Here is a 24,122-nt window from a genome sequence, read left to right on the forward strand (position 1 = left end):
GCAGGATGAGGAGATTGTTTTTGTTTCCCAGATAATCTGAGTAAAAGGAGAACAGCTGGGCCCTAAACAAGAGCACACTCTTCTATCCTGACACGCAGCCCGCATCGCTCGGCAGGGAGAATATTTCACGCCGTATTTGATTCGTCTTCTGAGGTTGACATGATGATAAACTGATGATAAGCTTTTTAAAGCCGCAGTCCTGGAGAGATGCTTGAGAGAGACCATGACAACCAAGTGTTTTATAATCCTAATATTGCTGTCCTTTCTCCCCCTCTCCCTCTCTCTGTCCATCTCGCTCTTTTTCTTTCATTTCAGGTGGCCTTTAGCGCCTAGAGCACCACATCTCTAAAGAAGGGAGAAAACCAGACACTGAGTGAAAGGAATGTTTTTTGCTCTCACCGAGAGCTGTTTTTCTCACTCTCCCTCACAATCTCTCATCCCATCTGTTGGAGCATTTATGCCAAGGCTGTTTCATAACCACAAATTCATGTCTTGTCTGCAGCGCTTTGAGTGACACTTTTTTTTCCCGAGATAATTACTGTTCTGTTTGTTTAGAAAGGCAGCTTTGTAGCAGCCTGCACCTTTTTTTTTTTCTTCCTGAAAATTCTCAAAGAGGGGTCTACAGCGCGCGCACCCCCCCCCCCCCCCCCCACACACACACACACACCCAAAAAACCAAACCAAACAATGATATGCTCTCTGTTTGATTTGTTAAACTAACAGCCAACAACTATGATTCACATGTGCATACGTAGTAGTCCCACTTAAAGCAAAGTTCAATTTTTTTTGTTTCGCCTTGGCTGACTCCCTCAATCAAGCTGTACCAGCCTCATCCTACTCTAGTATGAGTTATGACAACTCTAAATCAATGCCTAGCAGCAGCAATCGGGGGCGATTGGCAGGGGCCAACGGGAAAGACCCGGAAGCGGATTCACAGGGGTTAAATGTGCACGAAATCTGCAGCAGTGGTCAGCTTGGTGCCAGTGTCACCCACAAGGACCAGGAGAGCGGAGGGGGAGGAGGTTCATCCCCCAGCGACGGATCTCGGTCTGGAGGTTCGTCCAGAGATCAGAGGTGTCCGACTTCAGACGATATGGATGGAATCTCAAGCGGAAACGACTCCGGGGAGAGGGAGAGCGAGGGCGGGATGGAGAGGGAGAGCAGGTCTCGCGGACATCAGTCCGCACGCAGCTCCCACAGCTCTTCAAATGGCAAGGACTCTGGCATGATACTGGAGACTACAGAGAGCAACAAGAGGTAAGAGAAGTCACCCACAGCTCATTTTTTGTGTGTGTGTGTGTGTTCAGGGTGAAATCAGTATGATCTTAGTCAGATTACAATGAATGAAATGAGTGGCTGCACCAAGGCCAGCCAGGCCTAAAGAGTCTAAGAGTAAAAGCTGGAAATGAGTAGAGAAAGATTAAGATGGTAGATAGCTGGATGCTTTTATTATAAGACAGATGTCAGCATTAGTAATGCTGACGATTACTACTCTGGTTTAACTGAGCGTGTACGGTGGCTGGCGAGGACCAACGTTGTGTGGCATGCAGAAAGGATGTTTCAGCTTTTATTGCACCTGTTTTCAATGTAAGTGCTTTAAAATCAGAAATGTAATTGTATTATTCATGTTTGCCATAAAAGTGCCACAACATTAAAACTGCCTGCCTAATATTGCTCAGGTGCCCCTTTCGAATAATGGCATGGACACAGGACCCCCGAGGGTGTCCTGTGGCGTCGGCTTGTGGCAGAGTGTGGGTTGCAGAGTCGAGCCTCGGAGGATCGAGCTTGTTCCGGGGCATCCCACTGTTGCCTTATTGGACTGCTGTCTGGGGAGTTTGGAGGCTGGGTGCACACTTTGGGCTCTTTGTTACGGTAGTCGAACTGGCTGTGAGCAATTTTTGCGGTGTTGCAGGGCGCATTGTCCTGCCGGGAGAGACGGCTGCCATTGGGAGTTTCGTTGCCATGGGGGGGTGCGCCCTGGAATAGGTGAAGTTGTCGAGAAACCTCTTCTCTGCTTATACCCATTTTCATCTGAAAAGCTTCTTCTAGCTGTCAGAGTGGACACCAGTAGCCGAAACTACCTATTTAAAATAGTTTCTTTGGATTTTTTTTAAATTTATTGACACTTATGTCTGCCTGGTCGGCAGCAGCAGTGTTCACGCACTCACCTCTCACTTTCTGAATAATCATTGTCTGAAACTGTCCTCCTTACCCAGCTCCAACTCCCAGAGCCTGTCACCTCCCAGCGGGTCCCTGGTCTACAGCCTGCCATCGTCCAGCTCGGAGCACGACCCCCTCTCCACCTCCGGTTGCAGCAGCAACCAGTCAGCCAGGGTCCAGACGCAGAAGGAGCTCATGAAGGCCATCAAAGAGCTCAAGCTCCGACTGCCAGCTGAGCGCAAGGCCAAGGGCCACTTCAGCACTCTGAATGCACTCAAATATGCTCTGCAGTGTGTCAAACAAGTCCGAGGTGAGGGTCTTTTTTTTTTTTCTTTTCTAAGAAGGTGGCTGTTCTTATGTGGGAGGCAAAACACAGATGATGAATTTTAGGCCCATCTTAACTGAGAAATGTTCAATGTTTCCAGCTAACAAGGAGTACTATCACCAGTGGAGTGTGGAGGAGTGTCACGGCTGCAGTCTGGACTTGTCCACCTTCACGATTGAGGAGCTGGATAATATCACCTCAGAGTACACCCTCAAAAACACTGTGAGTTTAAATTCGTATCCACTTCTTCCTGCATCTTAAAACTACTCTTAAAGGCTTTTAAAGGAGTGGGGCTAGTACACTATTACTGTTGTTAATGAGCCATGGGCATTATTGTTTTATGACTTTCGGTACCTCAGAGTTTAACACGTAACTCAGAGGAAAGGAGGGTTGCCTCCTGGTTACTGTCAGAGCATTTGATAAATCTACGCTATCCAGAAACTGAAGAAGCATCTGAATGTCCTTCAAGGCACACTACTGATTTTAAACTGAGATTTAGAGGTTCAGTCGACCCTCAATGAAACTACTACACCGGCCGTTTGGGGTACTGGGGCAGATGTTTAGATTTGTGCTGATGTTTGAGGACAACCAGTACATACAGGCATGAAATTTCACAGGATTAGTAGCCCAGAGCTAAATGAATTTGAAGATGGGTGTGGCCTTCAGCTTTGTGCTTGTGTTCAAAAATATCCATTTTCACAGTTTTTTTCCTGAAACAGGAATTGAAATGCGCCCCAATGAAAGATCCCAGATTGTTGGAGAAGGTGGCTCATTAAATTCCTTCTGTTTTCTCCAGGACACATTCTCCATGGCAGTATCATTCTTGTCAGGGAAGGTTGTGTACATATCGCCCCAGGGCTCATCCGTGCTGCGTTGTAAGCCTGAGTGTCTCCAAGGAACCATATTCTCTGACCTTTTGGCTCCGCAAGATGTCAGCACCTTCTACAGCAGCACGGCACCCTGCCGCCTGCCCCAATGGGCCTCCTGCATCGGCTCTGGTGAGCACACGCCGACTGAAAGCGCGAGCAAGTTTAGCTATGTTTCCTTATGTTTCCTGTGCTGACTGACTCCGGTCTCCTCCAGCATCTCCTCCAGTTGACTGCACCCAGGAGAAGTCCATGTTCTGTCGGCTCAGTGCTGACCGGCCGCAGGGCGGCGAGATGCGCTACTACCCATTTCGCCTCACGCCCTACCAGCTCACCATCAGAGACTCGGATGCTGCTGAGCCACAGCCCTGCTGCCTGCTGATCGCAGAGAGGGTCCACTCTGGATATGAAGGTATTTGATACGATCCCCTGTTGTCTGTAATAAACAAGTGTTTGTGTATATATGAGTTAAAATTACACCATCATCAATTTGACACTGAGAGTCACACAAGCTAAAGAGATGTAACATAGCATTTTAATTATATCGACACTTTTTACACTGTTCTTTCCTTACTGTTTGGACTGATTATGTGAGGTGATGTATGAATATGATTCTTGTAACCAGGCAGGCCCCACCTGTTTGAGTAGAGTAGCAGAACGCAGGGCAGCTTTTGGTATCAGAGTCGCTTCAGGTCTGACATGTGACAGGTTACTAGTTTGGTTTCAGAGCGCGTGTTTGTTTTGGTGAGACAGGATGAGTGGGCGGTGCGTTGGTGTTAACTCTGTGGCAGGATGTTTCAGTGGAAAACAAAGCAAGCGAGCCTGGGGTTATCAGAAAAGAGCGAGAGAGTCTAGTTTGTGTAGTTGCACTCTAACAGGTGCAAAGTCTGCTTCCACTATAGCTCTGGAGGAAATATAATGAAAGAGACTGGAATACCATATTCCTTTGAATATGGATAATGTAGACAGTTGATACTGCATGACTGTCAGAACAGTGTCAGACACAAAGTCTGTTTCACCCTCCAAACATGCTCCTCATCTGTTCTGTTTGTGTCCTCTGTGCCCATCAGCTCCTCGCATCCCACCCGACAAGAGGATCTTCACCACCAGTCACACTCCCAGCTGCCTCTTCCAGGAAGTTGATGAAAGGTCAGTTATCTTTGCTCTGACCCCATGCTTACTGCTGTGTCGCCTTCTGGTAATTGGTGTTTTAAGCTTAAGGCGTGCGATCGACTCATCGTTTCACTGTGGATTTGGAGACAGTTGTTAAAAATAAACAGCTATAACATGTTTTGCGATTTCACTTCTCTGAATGTTAAGGTGTGTGTAAAATGATAACTCTCAGTGTGGAAATGTGATGTGTTTGCAGGGCAGTGCCACTGTTGGGTTACCTCCCTCAGGACTTGGTCGGGACACCGATCCTGCTCTGCATCCACCCTGAGGACAGGCCCATTATGGTGGCTATACATGAGAAGAGTAAGCCTATTTAAGCCTTTCTTCAAAATGTAATCACGACCAAATTCACACAGGGCTAATGTAAAAAACACACTTTAGCTCGAATAACAGGCTTGTTAGCAGAAGACTAATTAATTGGGAACCTGTGCAGTAGGAGAGAAACGTGGACGTTAATCTGCTGATGTAACGACAGCTGCTGTTAAAATGTATAAAACCTAAGCAACCAGGTTCTCTGTGCACTGTGTGTGTCAGAGCTGCAGGTGGTGTGCACATAGACACACAAAGGCAGCTACAGGGGACAGGGTGACGCCTACATTAATCCAGCAGAGGCAATAATGATCATTTATTATGTGATCTTTCTCTCTTCTTTTACTTCTGGAAAAAATAAGGGTCCTCATTTTGACGTTCTAGTTTTGTGGCTGTTGCCGCCTGTATCTGGGGATGTTTTTGGTAGGAGCTTATGTCACACAGAAGCGTAAGGGCTGTGTAAACCGTTCATGGCTTTCATATTTATTATTTATTTTGTTCTTTCACAACTCAGGAAACTCACATGTGTGCTTTGTCATCTCTCTTCAGTCTTTCAGTTTGCTGGGCAGCCGGTCGACTACTCGCCCCTGCGGATGTGCGCCCGCAGCGGGGAGTATGTCACCATGGACACCAGCTGGTCTTCCTTTGTTAACCCCTGGAGTAGAAAGGTGGCGTTCATCGTGGGGCGGCACAAAGTCAGAACGTAAGCGTTTTCTGTCTCACTTCACCAAAAGTTTTATGTAATTGTTCAAACTTTGTGCGTCGGTCATCTGTCCTTAAAGCTCATTAGATGCACGTTTAATACTGCCTTTAGTGACTAAACAAGGATCTTCTTAAAAAGTGGCACTTTTAGAAGACCTAAAAAAAACCACAGATAAAGAGTTTGTTTCTATTATAAACAAACTCTCCTTGTCTCCAGGAGCCCGCTGAATGAAGACGTGTTCACCGCGCCGCAGGACTGTGAGAATCGGGTCACCACGCCCGACATCGTCCACCTGAGCGAGCAGATCCACAGACTCCTGGTGCAGCCGGTGCACAGCAGCAGCTCTCAGGGCTACAGCTCTCTTGGGTCCAGCGGCTCACGGGGCTCCCACCGCTCCAACCAACAGCACCTCAGTGCCTCGGCCGCCTCGTCCAGCGACAGCAACAGTCCCGTTGTAGATGAGGCCGCAGGTGCATTCCACAAACCTGTGAGTCTGAGAAAGAAGTGCTTTTGTGTTGTTGTTTTTTTTAGTTATATAACCACAGTACAACCAGCTTTGCAATCAGTTGAGTTTAATCCTCTGATTGCAAAGAGGCACATCATAGACACACGAGAAGAGCCAGAGTATAAAATTCATTCATTCTAGCTCGTTACCTGATCCAGTCTGTCTGGCAGGTTTTTTTGGATAAAGGTTGCCTTGTGATTGAAAGTGGCTGCCGAGAGGTTGGTCACTGCAGCTGCTGAAACTTCAGTTGTCACCAGGCAACCACCAGTGTTTTGTTTCCTAGCTGCAAGGGGGTTGCTGTCCTTTTACTGTAGTGTGGCTAAATGATAAAATATCTGGATTCAGACATTAGATGACTAAAGGGGCTGCATAGAGGGTTAGACTAATAAGGATTCTTTTTAACTATGAATCATGTAAGGCTACTCAAACAAAAAAAGAAATCCATCTGAAAATGCGCACAACATGTCCCGCTTTGTGAAATGCTTTCTCACAAGATTGTTTATCCCCTTGTTTTTGATACAGCCGCATTTTCCTGGGTACTGTTGCATCACATTTAGACTGTAGTGTTACGCACGAACAATATGACAGGTTGGCAGAAGATTCAGTGCAGTGTCATTCTCTCGTTGGTTAGCTGTGATGTTTCTGGTCTTCGTTTTTCTCTAGATGACGTTTCAGCAGATTTGCAAAGACGTCCATATGGTGAAAACAAACGGGCAGCAGGTTTTCATCGAGTCTCGTAACCGCCCACTTCCGAGGAAAAACACCAGCACGGGTAAGAGGCTGGAGTTGTATTTGAACTCAGAATGTCACGGGAGAGTAAATAGTTTGGTTTTTTTAATAGTTTTAGTATTCCAGGAAAGAAAAAGGCATAAAAGAAAGTTTTTTAATAATAACAATAATGTCCAAAAGCCTTCACAGAGGACGATTTTAATTTCTTGATCCTGTTTGTATCTGATCCAGACACGGTGGCCGTCAGAGCGATCAACAGCGATCCAGTCAGAAGTTTGATAGCAGACATGACAAACCCATCCAAAAGTTTGGTCCCTGCACCGCTTGTACCCAAGGAACCATCTACGAGCTACTCCTACCAGCAGATCAACTGTCTGGACAGCGTCATTAGGTTTGTACACAAACCTGAAGTCGTTTCTGTGTCGACATTTGCCCTTTGACCTCCCACTTACCCAGCGATTTCTCACACAGGTACTTGGACAGCTGTAACATTCCCAATACAGTCAAAAGGAAGTGTGGTTCCTACTCCTGCACTGCCTCCTCAGCATCTGATGACGACAAACAGGAGCCCAACGGCAACAACAAAGGTATTTCACTATGATCTGGAATTGATTAAGTTGTTAGGTAGGTAATGATGCAGCTAACTAGGTAGAAGACAACAAACCTGGTTGATGTTGTGTCTGTGCGACTAAATTTCTGACCGTATTGTCTCTCCAGGTGGTTCAGTTAACCTCGTAGGTGAACCACCTCCTCTGCCTCCTCTGACCATGGCCACAAAGGCAGAAAGTGTAGCCTCAGTTACGTCTCAGTGTAGCTTCAGCAGCACCATCGTCCATGTTGGAGACAAGAAGCCTCCCGAGTCAGGTGGGCCTCGTTAACACTCACGCTCTCCTTCCTGGAAGTTGCAGGACGAGTTCCTTGCACACCCTGAATGGAGTTCTTTTTTTTGTTTTTCATGTTTAACAGTGGCGTTCAAGTTGTGCTTTTTATGTGTTTGTTTTGCAATTAAACTCGCTTTTGTTGCAGGCATACTACCTGGAACATTTCTGGTTTGATGTGATGTGTTTCATTCTTCTCCTGTGCACACTGTTTTACATATTGTAATTGTTTTTTTTTTTCAGTGAATGTTAAACTTTAATGACACAACAGCTCTAGCAAACACGAGGCTTCAGCTAACAAACTCGTGTTTATCTGCAGCTGTAGATTGTATAAGATATATACGTGTATGTATGTATACCTGAATCTTTTGGTCCTACCTGCCTAATGACAGCACTGAATTGTGTCAGTTAATTGCAAAAAGAGTGATCTTTATTTCTTCTTTATATCGTTACATCCCGCCTTCTTGTCCTCTTCTCCTCTTCTTCTCTTCTCACAGACATCGTCATGGAGGAAGCTCCTACAACTCCCACACCGGCTGCACAGACTCCTCCCGCAAGCAGCTTAGAGCTTCCCGCTAACATCGCGCCTCCTCCACCTCCTCCTCCTCCTCCGCCACCTCCTCCTCTCCCTCAAGCCAGCCAGCCTGATAGGGACAGCCGGAGAAGCGGAAGTGTAGGAGCCGGAGCAGCGGGAGGTGGAGGTAGCAGGCTGGGTCTTACCAAGGAGGTGCTGTCCGCCCACACTCAGCAGGAGGAGCAGGCCTTCCTCGACCGCTTCAAGGACCTCAGCAAGCTGCGCGTTGTCGATCAGACGGTGTCTTCAACTGTGCGCTGCCACGCCGCAGCTGTCAACCCCCTGTCACGAGGTAGGAGCACACTGTCACAGTCTTAGAAATGGTTTTGTATTGAATAGCTGTTTTGCAAAGTGAAGAAGTATATTTGAACTTCATCTTTGGGAACCTGTATCACCTTCGATACACTAACGTCTGTGAAACTGTTGGTGTGAAAGCTTCAGAATATTTTATGTGAAGCACCAAACTGATTGTAGGGCGTCTTCTATCTTTTGCAGGGGTGCGTTGTTCCCGTGACTACCCAGCTGCAGGAGGTAGCAGTGGTCACAGACGCGGCCGTGGCGGTAAGAGACTCAAGCACCAGGAGTCTTCTGACCAGCACAGCTCTCTGGGCCTGAGCGGGGGTCGTCAGGACCTCAGAAGCAGCACTGCTCCCATGCCCCTCAACATGCCTCTCGGCCCTCCAACAACCTCATCCTCCTGGCCTTCTGTAGGTTCCCAGGCTAGCATGCCACCCGCTGCTTTTCCCCCTGGTATGCTTCCAATCTACCCCATCTACCCACCTCTTACTCAGCCCTTACCCGTCCCAGATCCATCACGTTTCCCCCCCACCCAGATGGTTCCTCCCATGATGGCCTTCGTTCTGCCCAACTACATGTTCCCGCAGATGGGAGTGCCCATGTGTCAGCCAGGCTCCACCCCTGGACCATTTTACAATCCCAACTTCGGTTACCAAGGGGTCCCCACAGCCGCTGTCCCCACAGCCGCTGTCCCCACAGCCGCTGTCCCCATTACAGTTTCCAACCCCATGCCCACACCAGGCACATGTGCCCTGTCTCGCAGCAGCACGCCACAGTCTTACACTCAGACGCCAGCTGATCGCGAAGGCGCGGAGTCACCCCTCTTCCAATCCCGATGCTCCTCCCCTCTCAACTTGCTTCAGCTGGAAGAGTCGCCGAGCAACCGGTTAGAGGTCGCCACGGCACTAGCAGCATCTCAGCAGGCATCGCCTTCGGTGCAGGGTGGGGCAGCCAGGGGGCAAAGTTCCACCAATCAGAGGAGCTCAGATGACACCTCCAAGGAAAATGAGAATGTAAGTGTTCAGGATAGGATGTCTGACCTAAAAATGTAGCAATTGCTCACAAAAGACTTAAAAAAAAATTAACATTAATGTTTTCCCCATTAGGGTGAAGCTAATGAGTCCAACAACGATGCCATGTCCACCTCCAGCGACCTGCTGGACTTGCTGCTCCAAGAAGACTCGCGCTCAGGCACCGGATCAGCTGCCTCTGGTTCAGGGTCTTCGGGAACAAGATCCTCGGGTTCGGGCTCCGGTTCCAACGGCTGCAGCTCCTCTGGCACCAGCGGCACCAGTCAGTAGATTTAAATCATTAGTGCCATTTAAAAAAATAAAAATAAAAAAAACATCTTGTTCTCGGCTGTTGATGGAATTCTTTTTAGTTTAATGGTTTCTATCAGGGACGCAGAGTTCTGGGGCACTCTGACATTTAATTTAGTTGATCGTGATATGACTGTTATTAGTAAAGTGAGATGATACCAGATGAAATAAATCAGATGAACTCTAAAAGTTGCAGTAAAAAAAAAAATGTTTTGATTGAGATTGTCTCTAATTAACACTGTGATGGTCTTTAATTCTCAAGTACAGACTGAAAACTCTTCTAAACTTTTTGTGTTTTTCCCATCTAGTCAGCAGCCAGGGCAGCCACACCAGCAAGTACTTCGGCAGCATCGACTCATCGGAGAATGACCATTCCCGCAAACAGCCAGCAGGGGGCAGCAGCAGCGCGGGAGGAGACGGTGGAGAGGAGCAGTTCATCAAGTGTGTGCTGCAGGACCCCATCTGGCTGCTGATGGCCAACACAGACGACAAGGTCATGATGACCTATCAGCTGCCTGTCAGGTACAGCACTGGGCAAAATGACATACACGACTTTGATTCACTCATTCAGCTCTCAGATGACAAACTGGTTTAGCAAAAGTGAGGATTGTTTTGTTTCTCAAGACATGAAGTATAAGTGGGACCGATCTAGTCATACTGTAGAGAAATACAAGCAGCTGTTAGTCCAGAAAGGCAGCAGCTTAATACTTGTCCACTTTATTTGTCTTCGTCAACAGGGACTTGGAGACGGTTCTGCGAGAGGATCGTGAGTCCTTGAGGAACATGCAGAAACACCAGCCACGCTTCACAGAGGAGCAGAAGAGGGAGCTGAGCCAGGTCCATCCCTGGATCCGCACCGGACGCCTGCCGCGAGCCATCAACATCTCCGTGAGTACAACAGATCCACCCTGTACCATGTCAACGTGCGATGTACGATCTGTTTTGTGGCAGAAAATACAGGAAGTCGCTTCTCTCTGTGTTTTCAGGGCTGTACCGGCTGCAAGTCTCCCCCCGCTGTGCCCCCCGCCGCCCCATTCGACGTGGAGATCCACGACATGGAGCTGTGCAGCGTGCTCAAGGCCGAGGAGGAGAGCGCCGGCGAGGTGATGAAAAGCCTCACAGAGGCGGCTCACCCTGAGGACGAAGAAGAGGAGGAAGGAGTTGAAGATAAAGGAACAGAAAAACAGGACAGCAGCCAAGACATGGCGGCAGAGGAGGAGGGAGCGAGGTCAGACACCGTGGAAGGAAAAAGTGAGACTTAGCCACTGGAGTCTGACGGGACTCACCTCGCAGGTGGCCCAAAATGAAAAGCACTAGCGCCAATCATGAGCTTCATCATGAGACAATATGCGCCGTCCAGGACTTCCTGTGCTCAAAGCATCATTACAGAGGCTGTAATCCAATGAGCTTGCGCTGGGATGCTGAGGTGCGTACTGATGCAGACGACTGCCGTTTATTGTCGGACAGCAGGTCAGGCGGGACACGTTGATTCTTTGAGTCTGATTTCGATGTCAGCAGTCCAGGCACCCACTGGAACTGTTAATTAAATGCCTTGGACACCACCGGACACGCACACTCAGTTTTAGAGAGTGAATTTGTCCTGTTTTCTTTCTTTTTGTCTATTTTTTTTATTTTATTTTAATTGTCCTTGTAGTTCATGTTATATTTATTTAAGTTGTAAAATAATCAAAGGAGACTAAGGTTAAAAAGTGCACCTTTACATAAAGATGGATGTGCTTCACTTGTGTTTTCATCTCTCCTGCCCAGAGTTCTCAATCCTCACTTTTTCTTCTTCTTCTTTTCTTCTTTTGTATGAATTGTGACCCCAAATAATTAAACTACTTTCACCTGATAGAGTGTACAGTGAGAACCAAGTAATTTTGTAAGCATTGTGTATATTTTTATAATTTGATGCACTGCAGATGGAGAACACCCAAAAGAGGGTGTGTACTGTAAAAAAAAACAACAACAAAAAATGTGTTTAAAAAGCTATTTGTTATACGATAGATCGCACTTTTTGGAAATGGAGACAGTGTTTGTGACTCGGCAGTCGAGTTGCTTTACTTGTGGACGAGCGTGGAAATCAGCGGGAGTCTGACCCACACCTTTTAAAAGGCTTCTCATCTGCCAGGCATTAGTTTGAGCACGACAACAGTGAACAAACACTACAGACAGCGTTTCCCAAATTATCAACCCCCCTACGGACCCTGCAGCGCTTCTGTGTTGCTCGTGGTGGTGAGAAGATTTGGAAAAAGGTGGATGTAACTCTTAAAAAGTCCTCCGAAGAGTTCGAAGAGTGTTTTACTATCTTCTCTATTCCACTCTGTCCCTTTTCCCTGTCTCTTCTCTGTGGCACTGTTCTGGTCATGTGATATCCTTTGCTTCATGGCGTCAGTGGTGTCTGCAACAGTTTAATATTTTTGAAGTTCTTTGTATAAAAAAAAAGACAATAAAATGACTTTAAATGGGTTTAAATGCGAAGTCAGATTTTTCTTCTTTTCCACCTCATGATTACATCTCTTTGCAGTCTATTTTTGTTGTCAGTTGGCGTGGATACACAGAAGCGTCCAGAGCGAGCTGGAAGCAGAGAGCGGATCGGGGCAGCTGCTTTCTTACCCGACCGCAGTCTCCTGCTGTTCTGCTGTGGTTTCTACCCAAAGTGGTCACCGCAGCTTAAAAAAGACAAAAGGCACGTCCTCGTTCAGACAGGCTCAAAGTGGTGAAGCTGACTTCAGTGCATATTATGATTATAACAATGGCAGCAATGATTGTAATGTGCGTGGGTCTGCTGGCAGACCGGCTGGTATTAATAACACAGCTGAAGATGCTCCATCTTTTATTATGCAACAATAAAAATGAGTCTTACTGTTGTAATAAAACATTTTACTGTAGAGTTCAGCATAACTCACGTTTTTAATAATTGCTTTTACGAGCCCTGTATGATTTTTATTCTGGTTCCTGCAGTTTTTTAAGCTTTCCTGTGCTTACACTGGATCGTTTTGTGAGGCGAGGTTAATTCTGTGGAAAGAATTTAATCTTTTTAATGAACCGTCACCTAAATTGTGCTTGTGTGCCCATGATCTTTAAAAACAGCAGTCAGGATCCACGCTGGCAGCTGTGAGATCGCAGCAGTACAGAAGTAAATGCTAAATTTGCATGCTAATGTGTGAGCCAAAAGAGGGACTACCATTATATTGAGATTTAAACACCGCAATACAAGTGCTGTTACAAGAAATTTTATTATATGTGGGAAATAGAAACCAATTAATGATAACAAGAAGAAAAATCCACCAGTCCTGATAAGATTAAGCTAGCAAACAAGAGGACAGACAGAAGCTGCACCACAGTTTGGGCCATGATTAGAATTACCACTCCCCCTGACCAAGTGATCACACTCAACTGCATTAAAGTTACCCCAAGGGTGCACACCGGCTGCCATCAGAAAATCCTGTGAAAGACACACCAAGAGAAAGCTACATCCTCCAAGCTCCTTCTTCTTATTCCTCTTTCGGCCGATCACCAACTATCTGCATATCCTCCCTCCTTCGCTACATCCATAAATCCTCTGTGGTCTTTTCCTCCTGCGTGGCACCTCCATCTTCAACATCTGCTTCACCCTGTCTGCAGTTTCCTCTTCACCTTTCCTTTGCACTGTCTATTGCGTTGTATGGTTAACCTTATGTATTCAAACTCGTCTACTTTTACTACATCTATTACTTGCATGTTCACCTTTCCACCTGTTTCCCTCTCATTCACACACATGTAATCTGCCTTGCTTCTCCAGTGCACACCTCCATCTCTCCAGGCTGTCCTCCACCTGCTTTCCACTCTTGCTACAGATCACAGAGTCATCTGCAAACATCACGGTCCTTTGCTAGTCCGCATTTCACGAGCTTGTACAACCAACTTTTCATTTCTTTATCAGTCTCTCACATGGTTATGGAGGAATTTTGGGAATCCTTTACAGCCCATTGAGGTTTATTCACAGTTGTTTTAAAGTCCCACCACAGCATTTCGGTCGAGCTGAATTCTTGACTAAAAGTCCAACATGTAAACCTGATGGTTCCAGATGAAGATGGCGAACAAAAGCACGGCTTGTAGCCGGCAGCGCTGTGAAGTGGTCATTATACATGCTACAACACAGGCCCTCTGTAAGCACACGCCTACAGAAACTTACCTTCTGCATATACTTCATTAGTCTACCTGTTAATGAGCAACACAAGCACACTGTACAGATCCACTCTGGCTGTGAATCAGTGTAAACAACACTTTTTACTGCTAGTCACCTGCATTAACCAACTTCATTCACGCACCCTTGCCTTTCTTCGCCTTCCCTCCGTAACACCCCACCATCCAACCATCACTTCCCCTCCTCTCCCTGCCTCCCCTCCCCTTCCCAAAACCTTACCCCTCTCCACGCCTCTGCGCTGCTTCTCCCTCCTTCTTTCCCTTCTGCACTCTCGTCTTTCCCAATCCGGGAGGACAGCAGGATGGAGGACTGGGTGTGGACCCCCATGTGCCTTCTTGTCATTTTGTCCTTGGGATGGACTGATGCTCAGACTAATGACACTAACGCAAGGTAAGGTGTGCGCAGCAAAGTTATTCTGTATGTATGAGCTGTCAATGTGCCCTTTGTGAACCAATTTTCTTTTCAGTATGTGCACATGTGGCAAGCAATTTTCAAGCCCACATCAGTCTGGATTAACTACTGTGCATGTGTGAGACTGTTTCCTCTCCTGGTCGCAGTATTGTGATTACCGAAAGTTCGGTAGAAATAGAAGGGTGTAGCGTTAGAAAGATGTGGTCGGCATCCCATAAACACACAGACAGGCAGGCGGACACATAATGACAGCGTGCTGTAATTTATTGTGATTAAATCTGGGTAGATGTACCAGCAGCAGTGCTCTCGTGTCATATAGTTTGTTTTTCTTGTTGCAGCTGAGAAGTAAATCTTCCTGAAATTCTTTGTTTGTGCAGAGTTCCACACAAACAAGGTGTAAATTGAACATGAGAGACAAACAAATGCCTGTGGCCTGCTAAGCTCCTGAGGGTCAGAAGGGAGGGGACTCCAAAACTGGAATATTTTGGCCAAGTGTGGCCTTAGAGTACCACAAGAGACACACCATGCATGCCTGGAGAACTTGAGAGACAGAAAAACAGCTCTGTAATGTAAGGGATTGTAAATTTTGCCTCACTGGCTGCTATGGAGTAAAATTTAAACCTAATTTCCAGCTGCAGAGTTTCTGGAGGAAAACCAGATGCCAGATCAGCCAACATCTAAATTAACGAGTCTGGGCCTGGCCCGCACGGCAAAATTAAAAGTTGAAGCTGGCGCTGCTTTGATGTGTGTTTATCCGAGTGCGAAAGAGTGGGTGTGTGTGCCACCAAACCGTGTGTGATTGGGCTGCTGTGCGGCGGTGTTTGCAAAGCGAACGCGTACAGTTTTCTTGCGGTGCAGTCAGAGTGTGGCGATAACACATATACTGTGTATTAACAGTCCTGGCTTGGTTTGGCCAACTTCTATGAAAAAAAAAACATACCATGAGAGTTTACTGGGAACTTTCCCAGCCTTGGAGAACAGAGAAAGACTGTGTTTTTCACATCTAAACGTGTGTGTGTGTGCAGGTTTTTGCCTCAATGCTCTTCAGTATAGCTGCATAAGCAAAAGCAGCATTTCCTGAAGCCCACGGCACATGAAGTGAAGGGCAGGATTTCTTTTTCTCTTTCTCTTTCAGGCCAGTCTTCCACTGTGGAGGCCACCTGGTCATAGACTCCGGCATCGTGGCCAGTGAAGGTTTTCCCAGCTTGTACAAACCCAACAGCAAATGCACCTGGTACATCACTGTGAGTCACTGAAAGTAGCTGTGATGTTTCAGTCTGGGACACGGGGATAGCGAAACAGTGGTAGCACCTATGTAGATGACTAAATGTTTTGAACTGAAGCCAAATCATTGTAGTGCCAAAAGGATGTGATTGCTGTGTGGCACTAGAAAACTAAAGAAAATGTGATTTAGAAAAAAATAGAAAAACATTTAATGAAAGCAAGGTCAGGTTGACTACAGTGCTCTCAGATCAGTATACAATCTGTGCTGCCTCCTGAGCCACAGCCGCCCCAAAAATGATCAAACCACCAACAACAGGCTCATATTAAGTTGCCTTCATCATCCTACTATAAACCAGCTTGGCCCAAACTGGACCGTACCATCTCCTCATAGCTACAGGGGGAGCCAGACTGTTAGAAAGTGCTTCAACAGCACAGAAACAAGAAGCAAAACATTAATTTACAGTTCCTCTGTGAGTCCTGACAACTATTGGTTCATCCACATGTAAATAAACATGTTTCAAGAACTCCATTCCATTTACTGAAATTCAATTCAGCTTTATTTAAATGGCTCCAAGGCTCAAGGAGCTTTCTGTAGTAAAGTAAAGACAGCAGCACGGAGAAAACCCCAACGATCAGACGACCCCCTATGACAGCGGTGTCGATCTCCAGGCCTCGGGGCCGGTGTCCTGCAGGTTTCAGATGTGTCCTTGATCCAACACAGCTGATTTAAATGACTAAATTTCCTCCTCAACATGTCTTGAAGTTGTCCAGATGTCTGGTAATGAACTAATCATTTGATTCAGGTGTGTTGACCCTGGGTGTTATCTAAAACCTGCAGTTCGGCACCCCTGCCCTATGAGCAAGCATTTGGCAACAGTGGGAAGGAAAAACTCCCTTTAAACAGGAAAAAAACCTCCGGCAGGACAAGGCTCAAGGAGGAGCAGTCATCTGCTGTGACTGGTTGGGGGTGAGGGGAGGAAACAGGAAATAGTGAAATGGGACTTTTTGGGGAGAAGAAAAAACAAACACTGCAGTGTTTCCTTTTGTGTTGATAATTCAAGTAACACCTGTGCTATTCCTTTTTTTTTTTTTTGTCATTTTAACTGTGAAATATATTATTTATTTTTATTTAATCGGCAGGTCCCTCGAGGATAACATCTACTTTTCAGATCTGGCCAACAAGCCACATTATTACAATGTTACAAATTCAGATATAACATCAAACCACATGAAACAAAATAAAACAAGTCAGAGTCAAAATAATACAAATACGAGCTCGGGGTTGTGAATAACAGTTGCATAGATGATCATTTTCAATGAAAGGACATTTTCAAATCTGGTTATTTTATTTTGGTAATCTATTTTCTTCTGGATCTATTTCCTTCAAAAACACATCTGTAGTTTTTACTCATTATTAATATGCTTCACTTTCAGCATTTTCTTGCTGTTTTCATAGTAACACAAGCAGTATCAATGTTGAAGAAATAATCTGCCTTACATAACAAAAAACCAGGTTGTTCCTGTGTGTGGGTCATACTGAGTCTGTTGTCCCCTCCAGGTCCCCGAGGATCATGTGGTCATGCTGTCTTTCCGCCTCTTTGACTTAGAGGCTGACCCCATCTGCCGCTATGACTACCTGGACGTCTACAACGGTCACTCCCGCCTAGTGCAGAAGTTAGGTCGATTCTGCGGGACCTTCAGGCCCGGTGCCCTCATCTCCACCTCCAACACCATGATGCTGGAGATGGTGACGGATGAAGCCACTGGTGGAAGAGGATTTCTGGCTTCTTTCAATGCAGGGAAGCCACATATGGAAGGTGAGGACAAGTAATCCTGCAAATATTTTACTGGGGCTCCAGGACACAGTTTTGTTATTCTCCTGCAAACACAGGGCAGCCTCATGCTTTTATTGTATCACCTGGCTTTTGTCTCACCTTAACATATTGTAGCACACTCTTATTTTTTAACTCCATCTTCTTTTTCATATTTCCACAGAGAACCAGTTCTGTGGAGGACGACTGACCAAATCACAGGGCTCCGTAAAGACGCCCAACTGGCCCAACTCCAATTACCCAGCAGGCATCAGCTGCTCGTGGCACATCTCCGTAGAGCCGAGCAATGTAAGCTGATCACACTACACTTCATACAGATTGAGAGCGGTTCACATCAGAATTTCTGTTATTATTATTATTAGATTCCTAATGATCGAGTAGCATTAAAGACCTGCTCGCTTATATTAAAGAAAGCTGAATTTATCATTTTATTTATTTATAGCATATCAGTGCCTTAATATTAGTTTATCTGTCAAATTATTGTGACACGTTTAAGTGAATATTTTTACCATTTTACCGTATTTTTTTCCCCGTTATTTATACGAAGAAATTAAACCGCAGATATCCAAATATTAAGTTATGTGTAATAATGAGAAATGACACAGAAAAAAATATCAAAAACGCTTACTGAAATGTATTTAATGCTTCATACAAAAGCCTTTGATGACACCTTCAAGACGCCTCCTTTATGGAGAAACTATAGTCACATGCATTGCTCAGGCATGATTTTGGCTCATTTTTCCACACAAACAGTCTTCAAATCCTGAAGACACCTTTATGAACTCTGAGCATCAGAGCTTTCCATAGATTTTCAGTTAGATTCAGGTCAGGTGGTTGGCTGGGTCATTCTACCAGCTTTATTTTAATCTGTGAAACCAGCTGAGTTTCCTTGGATGTGTTGGGCTCATCGTCTTGCTGAAATGTCAAACCCTCGTGTCGTCTTCATCATCCTGTTAGATTTTTATCAGGTATGTGAAGGGTGCCCGCGCCATATGCTGAAAAACAGCCCTACATCAGGATGTTGCCACCTCCAAACTTCACTGGAACCTTCAGTAGTTTAGAAATTCTTCTGTAACCAATGCCATCGGTATGTTTTGCATAATAAGGCTGCGACGGTCTTAAGAAAGCTCATTGATTTTACCCTTCATTAGATGTTTCTTGTTGACACCTTGGTAATGAGACACCTTTTTATTGGGACTGAACCACCTGATATTAATTTGCAATAAGTGGAAGGATTGCTTTCTGATTACTGAAGATTTCAGCTGGTGTCCTTACTTTTTGTACCTCCTTTTCTTCATGCGTTCAATACTTTTTCTCTTTGTCATTATTACACATAACTTAATTCATGGACTATGGTTTGATTTCTTTGCATGTGTGGATTTGATAGGTTGTTACCGACATCGGGTCAATTTCATGTCAATAGCACCTTTAGAATAATATTTACTTAGAAAACTGCTGATGTGTTCAATACTTATTTTACCTGCTGTACATATATCTAGAATGAAGCATCAACATGTTGAAAAAAAAAAAGTCAGATATCTACTGTTCCCCACATGGCCCACATATCTCTTTTGGTTATGTCACCCTAATTAACATATTAATTTGAATTCTGACATTTTCTACAGCCATGCCTAAAAGTGGCATTCTTCACATTCATATGCATTTGAAAAGACTGTAAAATATGTTGATTTTTGTGGCTATTCTGAACTTGTAAGTTAAATACCACAAATTAGGCCGTCTACAGTTAGTTATTGACAAGAACACAAATTAGAAAACATTAGTAACATCCAGCGGAAATAAGGACACGTGTAGGACTGGTTCACTAGCTAGGCTAGCTAGCATAAATTTTCCCGGTGGAAAAATTTGACAGCATGATGTTGCACTGAGGAACAAATGCTAAGGAATATACGCTGTACATAGCCTTCCAACTAGCGTAAAAAAAGAGAGTAATTAATCCACCTTATAGGGTTTATTTTCCAAGGGTTAAAATGTTGTACCTGGCAGCTAAAAGCACCTAATTGTTAGCAAACACCAAACATGTATTACCTACTCACGCAGGAAAGTGCCCAGTCAAATAGTTTAGATTGAATGATTTATAAATACTCTAGTTTCTCAGTGGGTGCTTCAGTCAGTTTAATAATAAAATCCAAAGGTGTTTTCTGTATCTTCAACACTTTAAATAGTTAACTCTATAAAAACGAATAATATAGCCAATATTTCCAATCAAAGAACAAATAGATTCTTGTGGATCTAATCTACATAACCAGTGAAGCTGACAATGCACCAGGAATGCAATAACCTCAAAACAAAAAAATTTGCACATGATTGTTAACAAGAACTGGGCTTAAATCTTTGTGAAATATACAATTAGAAAATATGCACGGGCGCTGAGGTATCATTTTAATTTGTATTTCTATAATTTACGTGCACCAAATATTAGTCAAAATCAAATTTCAATTGACTGCATGTGCAGCTGAGTATGTTAAATGCCTTGTGTTGGAAATAAATGGCAGTAAAGGGGCCCATCACAAGGAAATGTACTTTCCTTGTAGGGTACTTAATGCAGTTATCGTGTGTGAGTGTGACAGCGGCCTTGTGCCGAAGTTAAAATGAAAGACCTCTTTGAGTCCCTGCAGGCGTGATCATGTGTGCCAAGAGATTGAACTAAAAGAAGGAGGGAAGGAAGCAAGGGCAAGAGAGGGAGTAAATGCACCTCTGTGTTTCAGAACTCCACCACCACCTCCTGATGGCTGCACTGTACACGGCTCATGAAAATTAGTCAGAAGTAAACATGTGCTAGCGCCATGCCCTGCCAAGACTTTCATAGCTTTCTGTTTCCACCTATTTTCCAGGTGATTGAGGTACAGTTTGAGAAACTGGATCTGGAGCCTGACATGTATTGTCGTTATGACTATGTGGCCTTATTTAATGGGGGAGAAACGGATGACTCGAGGAGGATAGGGAAATTCTGCGGAGACAAGCCACCAGGGTGAGATACTGTTCAGATATAAGCTACTTTGAATTAAGCTAAATACATGTATACATACCTTACAGCAGAGCTTTGCTGACGTGTTTATACTGTCACGTCCCGTTTCTTCCATGTGTCTGTTGCTTTATCCTTTCTTTCTACTTTCCCTGTTCCTTTCATAGCACTATAGTGACAAATGGGAACGAGCTGCTTCTCCAGTTTGTGTCTGACCTCAGCGTGACCTCAGATGGATTCATGGCCCACTACTCCAGCGTGCCTCGTGGGTCCCGCACACCCACTGCAGGAGGAGACTTTATCTACAGACCTCAGATAACCTCCACGACAAAAATACCCACCAAACCAACCCCCAAACCAGTTCCCAAACTCAGACCAAGCCCCAAGCCCAAACCCACTCCCAAACCAGTTCCCAAACTCAGACCAAGCCCCAAGCCCAAACCCACCCCCAAACCAGTTCCCAAACTCAGACCAAGCCCCAAGCCCAAACCCACCCCCAAACCAGTTCCCAAACTCAGACCAAGCCCCAAGCCCAAACCCACCCCCAAACCAGTTCCCAAACTCAGACCAAGCCCCAAGCCCAAACCCACCCCCAAACCACCCAAAAGGCAACCAGGAAGGCCACCGCTAGTAAAGAAACCTCCACTAAACAGACCCACTACTACTAACATCAAACCCACATCTAAACCTAAACCTACACCTAAGCCTAAACCTAAACCTGAAATTAAACCAACACTAAAGCCTAAACCTAAACCTGGAGTTAAAACTACACCAAAGCCCAAACCTACACCTAAACCCAAGGTCATTAAACCAACTCTTAAACCAAGAGTCAAGGTTAAACCCACACCTAAGCCCAGTATAAAACCCAAAGTGAAACCAGTGAAGCCAACCACTAAGGCAGGAGTTAAACCAACAGTCAAACCTAAGATGAAACCCACAGCATCATCTCAACCAGGAGTAACCAAAGCAGTGACCAAGAAACCCAATGTGAGCAAGAAACGTAAGTACAATAAAATGAGTGTTGAATTTTTAACCTGCTTTTTACCCCCATGTATGTATTTGTGTTTACTTGTACTAGAAAGTGTTTGTTGCCGCATGTTTTTCCTACAGCTTTACCACTGAACCCACTGTGTACACAACCCTGTAAGCGGACTGGAACCCTCCAAACCAGCTTCTGCCCTCATGACTTTGGTGAGCTACAAAACAAGCTGCAGTCTGGGCTTTGCATAACTCCTCTCCATCTATTTTCACACCTTTACACCTACAAAATGTCACTTGGTTCTACACATTTTCTCCCCATTGAAACATGCCTTTTTTGTGATTCTAGCCCACTCTACAACTAAGTGCTTTCTAACATTCAGACACATTTATACTCAGACGAATGCATCTGAGAGCAACTTATGGTTAGTGTCTTTCCCAGTCTTTGGCATGAAGACTGGGGCACCCAGAGGTCAAACCACCAATCTTCAAATTAGTAGCGACCACTTTAGGGTGGCTTTTTAGCAATGGATATTTCACTCATAAGCAGATTCCTCAGATAATCACTCAGAAAGTCTTAAATTTTTGACCAAAGTTTAAAGAAGTCTAAACACCTTGCAATGATAACTTTTAAAAAATCTTAAATTGTTTCCCTTAGTGACCACATCTTTCTTTTTTCTTTATTTTAGTGATTACGGGTAAGGTTACGTTTATAGATCCTGGTCCAAGGGGCTCAGCAACCATCGAGGTGTCACTGATCAAGGCGTATAAGACAGGAAGCCTCACCGTCACCAAATCAGGACCCGCCAAAACAGTCACACTGACTTCTACCTGCAAGAAATGCCCAGGACTAATCAAAGGTAAAAAATGAGACAGTTTTCTTGCTCTCCATCTTACAGAAATATTGCCACATAATACAGTTAGAGCAGGTTTTCAAACGTCTGTAAATACTGTGTACAAACTGGAATTTCTTAATGATGGCTTTCTATGTTTCGGGTACTACCAGTGCTAAAATCCAGTTCAATGTCAAACTGTATGCAGATGATATGATTTTGTATTTAACCAATAAAAGTCAGCGATTAAAGGCAATAATGTAGATAATAAAACCATATAGAGGTGTCATATTGCAGCATATATCATTGGTGCCTCTGGGATTATTGTAAATAAATAACCACTACATAAAGAATAGGAGTAAAACAGAGTTCTGGATTGGTATGTTATTTAACAGGAATTGTTCATTTTCAGTGTTGTTCCTTTAAATGTTTCCCTTTAAAAATCACAAGCTGCTCTGATGTAAATGATAACAACTTGCTCTGTATTTCTTCATTGTCTCTTGTCCAGGCCGTAACTACGTGTTGATGGGAAAAGTGGACACAGAGGGCAATGGCCATTTGAGCCCCTCCAGCTTCACCCTCCTCTTTAAGCCCGTTCATTCAAAAGCACTGGATGTCCTTTCTCGCAAATCATGCTGACATCGTGGCCTAAACCACCAATCAAACTGACAGCCTTGACTCTTTAGAAAATGTAACATTGCATAAAGAGTGAAAATATTATAAACAATATCCTGCAGAATTTTTTTCATATTACAATATGGTTGTGAGAAGGAGTTACATTTTAAACATACGATATTAACATATTACTTTTGTATTTTCTATGTAAATTATAAAGTTTCTGTGTTAAAAGATACATAATAAACACAGTTTGGGGGTAATTTTAGTCTCGACTATCCATTACTTTCCCTGGTACACTGAAGTGCTATACAACATAAAGATCTTAGAGACCATAAAACAAATATGACATTTATCACCAGCAGCAACATGACACATGATTGTGAGGGACTGTTGTCCTACATGATGACCTCCTGAAAAGCTTGCAATGGCCTTCATATATCAACCACGCTGTCACAGATGCCACTTTAGTGCGAAGGCAGCAAATCGAACAAAGTGCTGGTCTTCAGTGATTTTGGTCCATATTAACATCACACAGTTGCTGCAGCTTTTTCAGTTGCTCATTCATGATGAAATATTTTGTTCTATCACATCCTGAAGCTGTTTTATAGTAATGAGATCTGGTGATTGTGGAGGCCATTTGAATACAACAAACTCATTGTCATGTTCAAGAAACCGGTTTGAGATGATCCCATGAACTTTGCAAAACATGGTTTGTCATCCTGCTGAAAACAGTCATCAGAAGATGGGACCACTGTGACCATAAAGGGACATGATCAGCAACAACACTCAGGTAGGCTGTGGCTTTTAAATGATGCTCATTAGTACTAAGTGACCCAAATTGTGCCAATATCCCCCACATCATTAAACCACAACCACTAACATTAACTGTTAATATAAGGCAGGGTGTATCAGTGCTTTCATCTTGTTTATGTCAAATTTTGAACATATCTTCCAAATGTTGCAGCAGAAATCGCGACACATTAAACCATTTGACAATTCAATTTTGTAGCCTCAATTTTTGCTTCCACTGCTTCAAGGTTTGACATGTCGTGTGTTCAGAGATGCTCTTCTACATAGCGTGGTTGTTAACAAGCGGTTGTTTGAATTACTTCTGCCTTCCTATCAGCTCAAAGGAAGGCATTCTTCTGGCATAAACGAGTCATTTTCACCTAGAAAACTGCTGCTCACAGGATATTTTCTGTCCATCTGACCATAG

At 44.5% G+C, this 24,122-nt stretch overlaps 2 protein-coding genes across 2 annotated transcripts; both read left to right on the forward strand.

The window, feature by feature from the left end:
• Positions 1-641: 641 nt before the first annotated feature.
• Positions 642-12,307, forward strand: per1b (period circadian clock 1b). The gene is made up of 19 exons (XM_085451195.1): positions 642-1,257; positions 2,217-2,470; positions 2,586-2,707; positions 3,282-3,483; positions 3,569-3,763; positions 4,422-4,500; positions 4,721-4,827; positions 5,383-5,536; positions 5,753-6,023; positions 6,705-6,813; positions 7,002-7,161; positions 7,242-7,357; positions 7,488-7,634; positions 8,146-8,514; positions 8,718-9,532; positions 9,626-9,812; positions 10,147-10,360; positions 10,576-10,726; positions 10,825-12,307. The coding sequence occupies exons 1-19, from the start codon at positions 845-847 to the stop codon at positions 11,098-11,100; spliced, it is 4,341 nt and encodes a 1,446-aa protein (XP_085307321.1). The 5' UTR covers positions 642-844; the 3' UTR covers positions 11,101-12,307.
• Positions 12,308-14,317: 2,010 nt separating this feature from the next.
• pcolceb (procollagen C-endopeptidase enhancer b) lies at positions 14,318-23,158 on the forward strand. Its single transcript, XM_085451201.1, has 9 exons — positions 14,318-14,417; positions 15,574-15,682; positions 17,221-17,479; positions 17,658-17,782; positions 20,347-20,483; positions 20,645-21,477; positions 21,588-21,668; positions 22,145-22,315; positions 22,797-23,158. Exons 1-9 carry the CDS (start codon positions 14,329-14,331, stop codon positions 22,925-22,927), a joined length of 1,935 nt encoding a protein of 644 aa, XP_085307327.1. The 5' UTR covers positions 14,318-14,328; the 3' UTR covers positions 22,928-23,158.
• Positions 23,159-24,122: the final 964 nt, after the last annotated feature.

This window comes from Copadichromis virginalis, linkage group LG3 (genome assembly GCF_057382275.1).
Source record: "Copadichromis virginalis isolate Kocher_CV1m ecotype Utaka linkage group LG3, C_Virginalis_male_GT1.1, whole genome shotgun sequence".
Classification (NCBI taxonomy): domain Eukaryota; kingdom Metazoa; phylum Chordata; class Actinopteri; order Cichliformes; family Cichlidae; genus Copadichromis; species Copadichromis virginalis.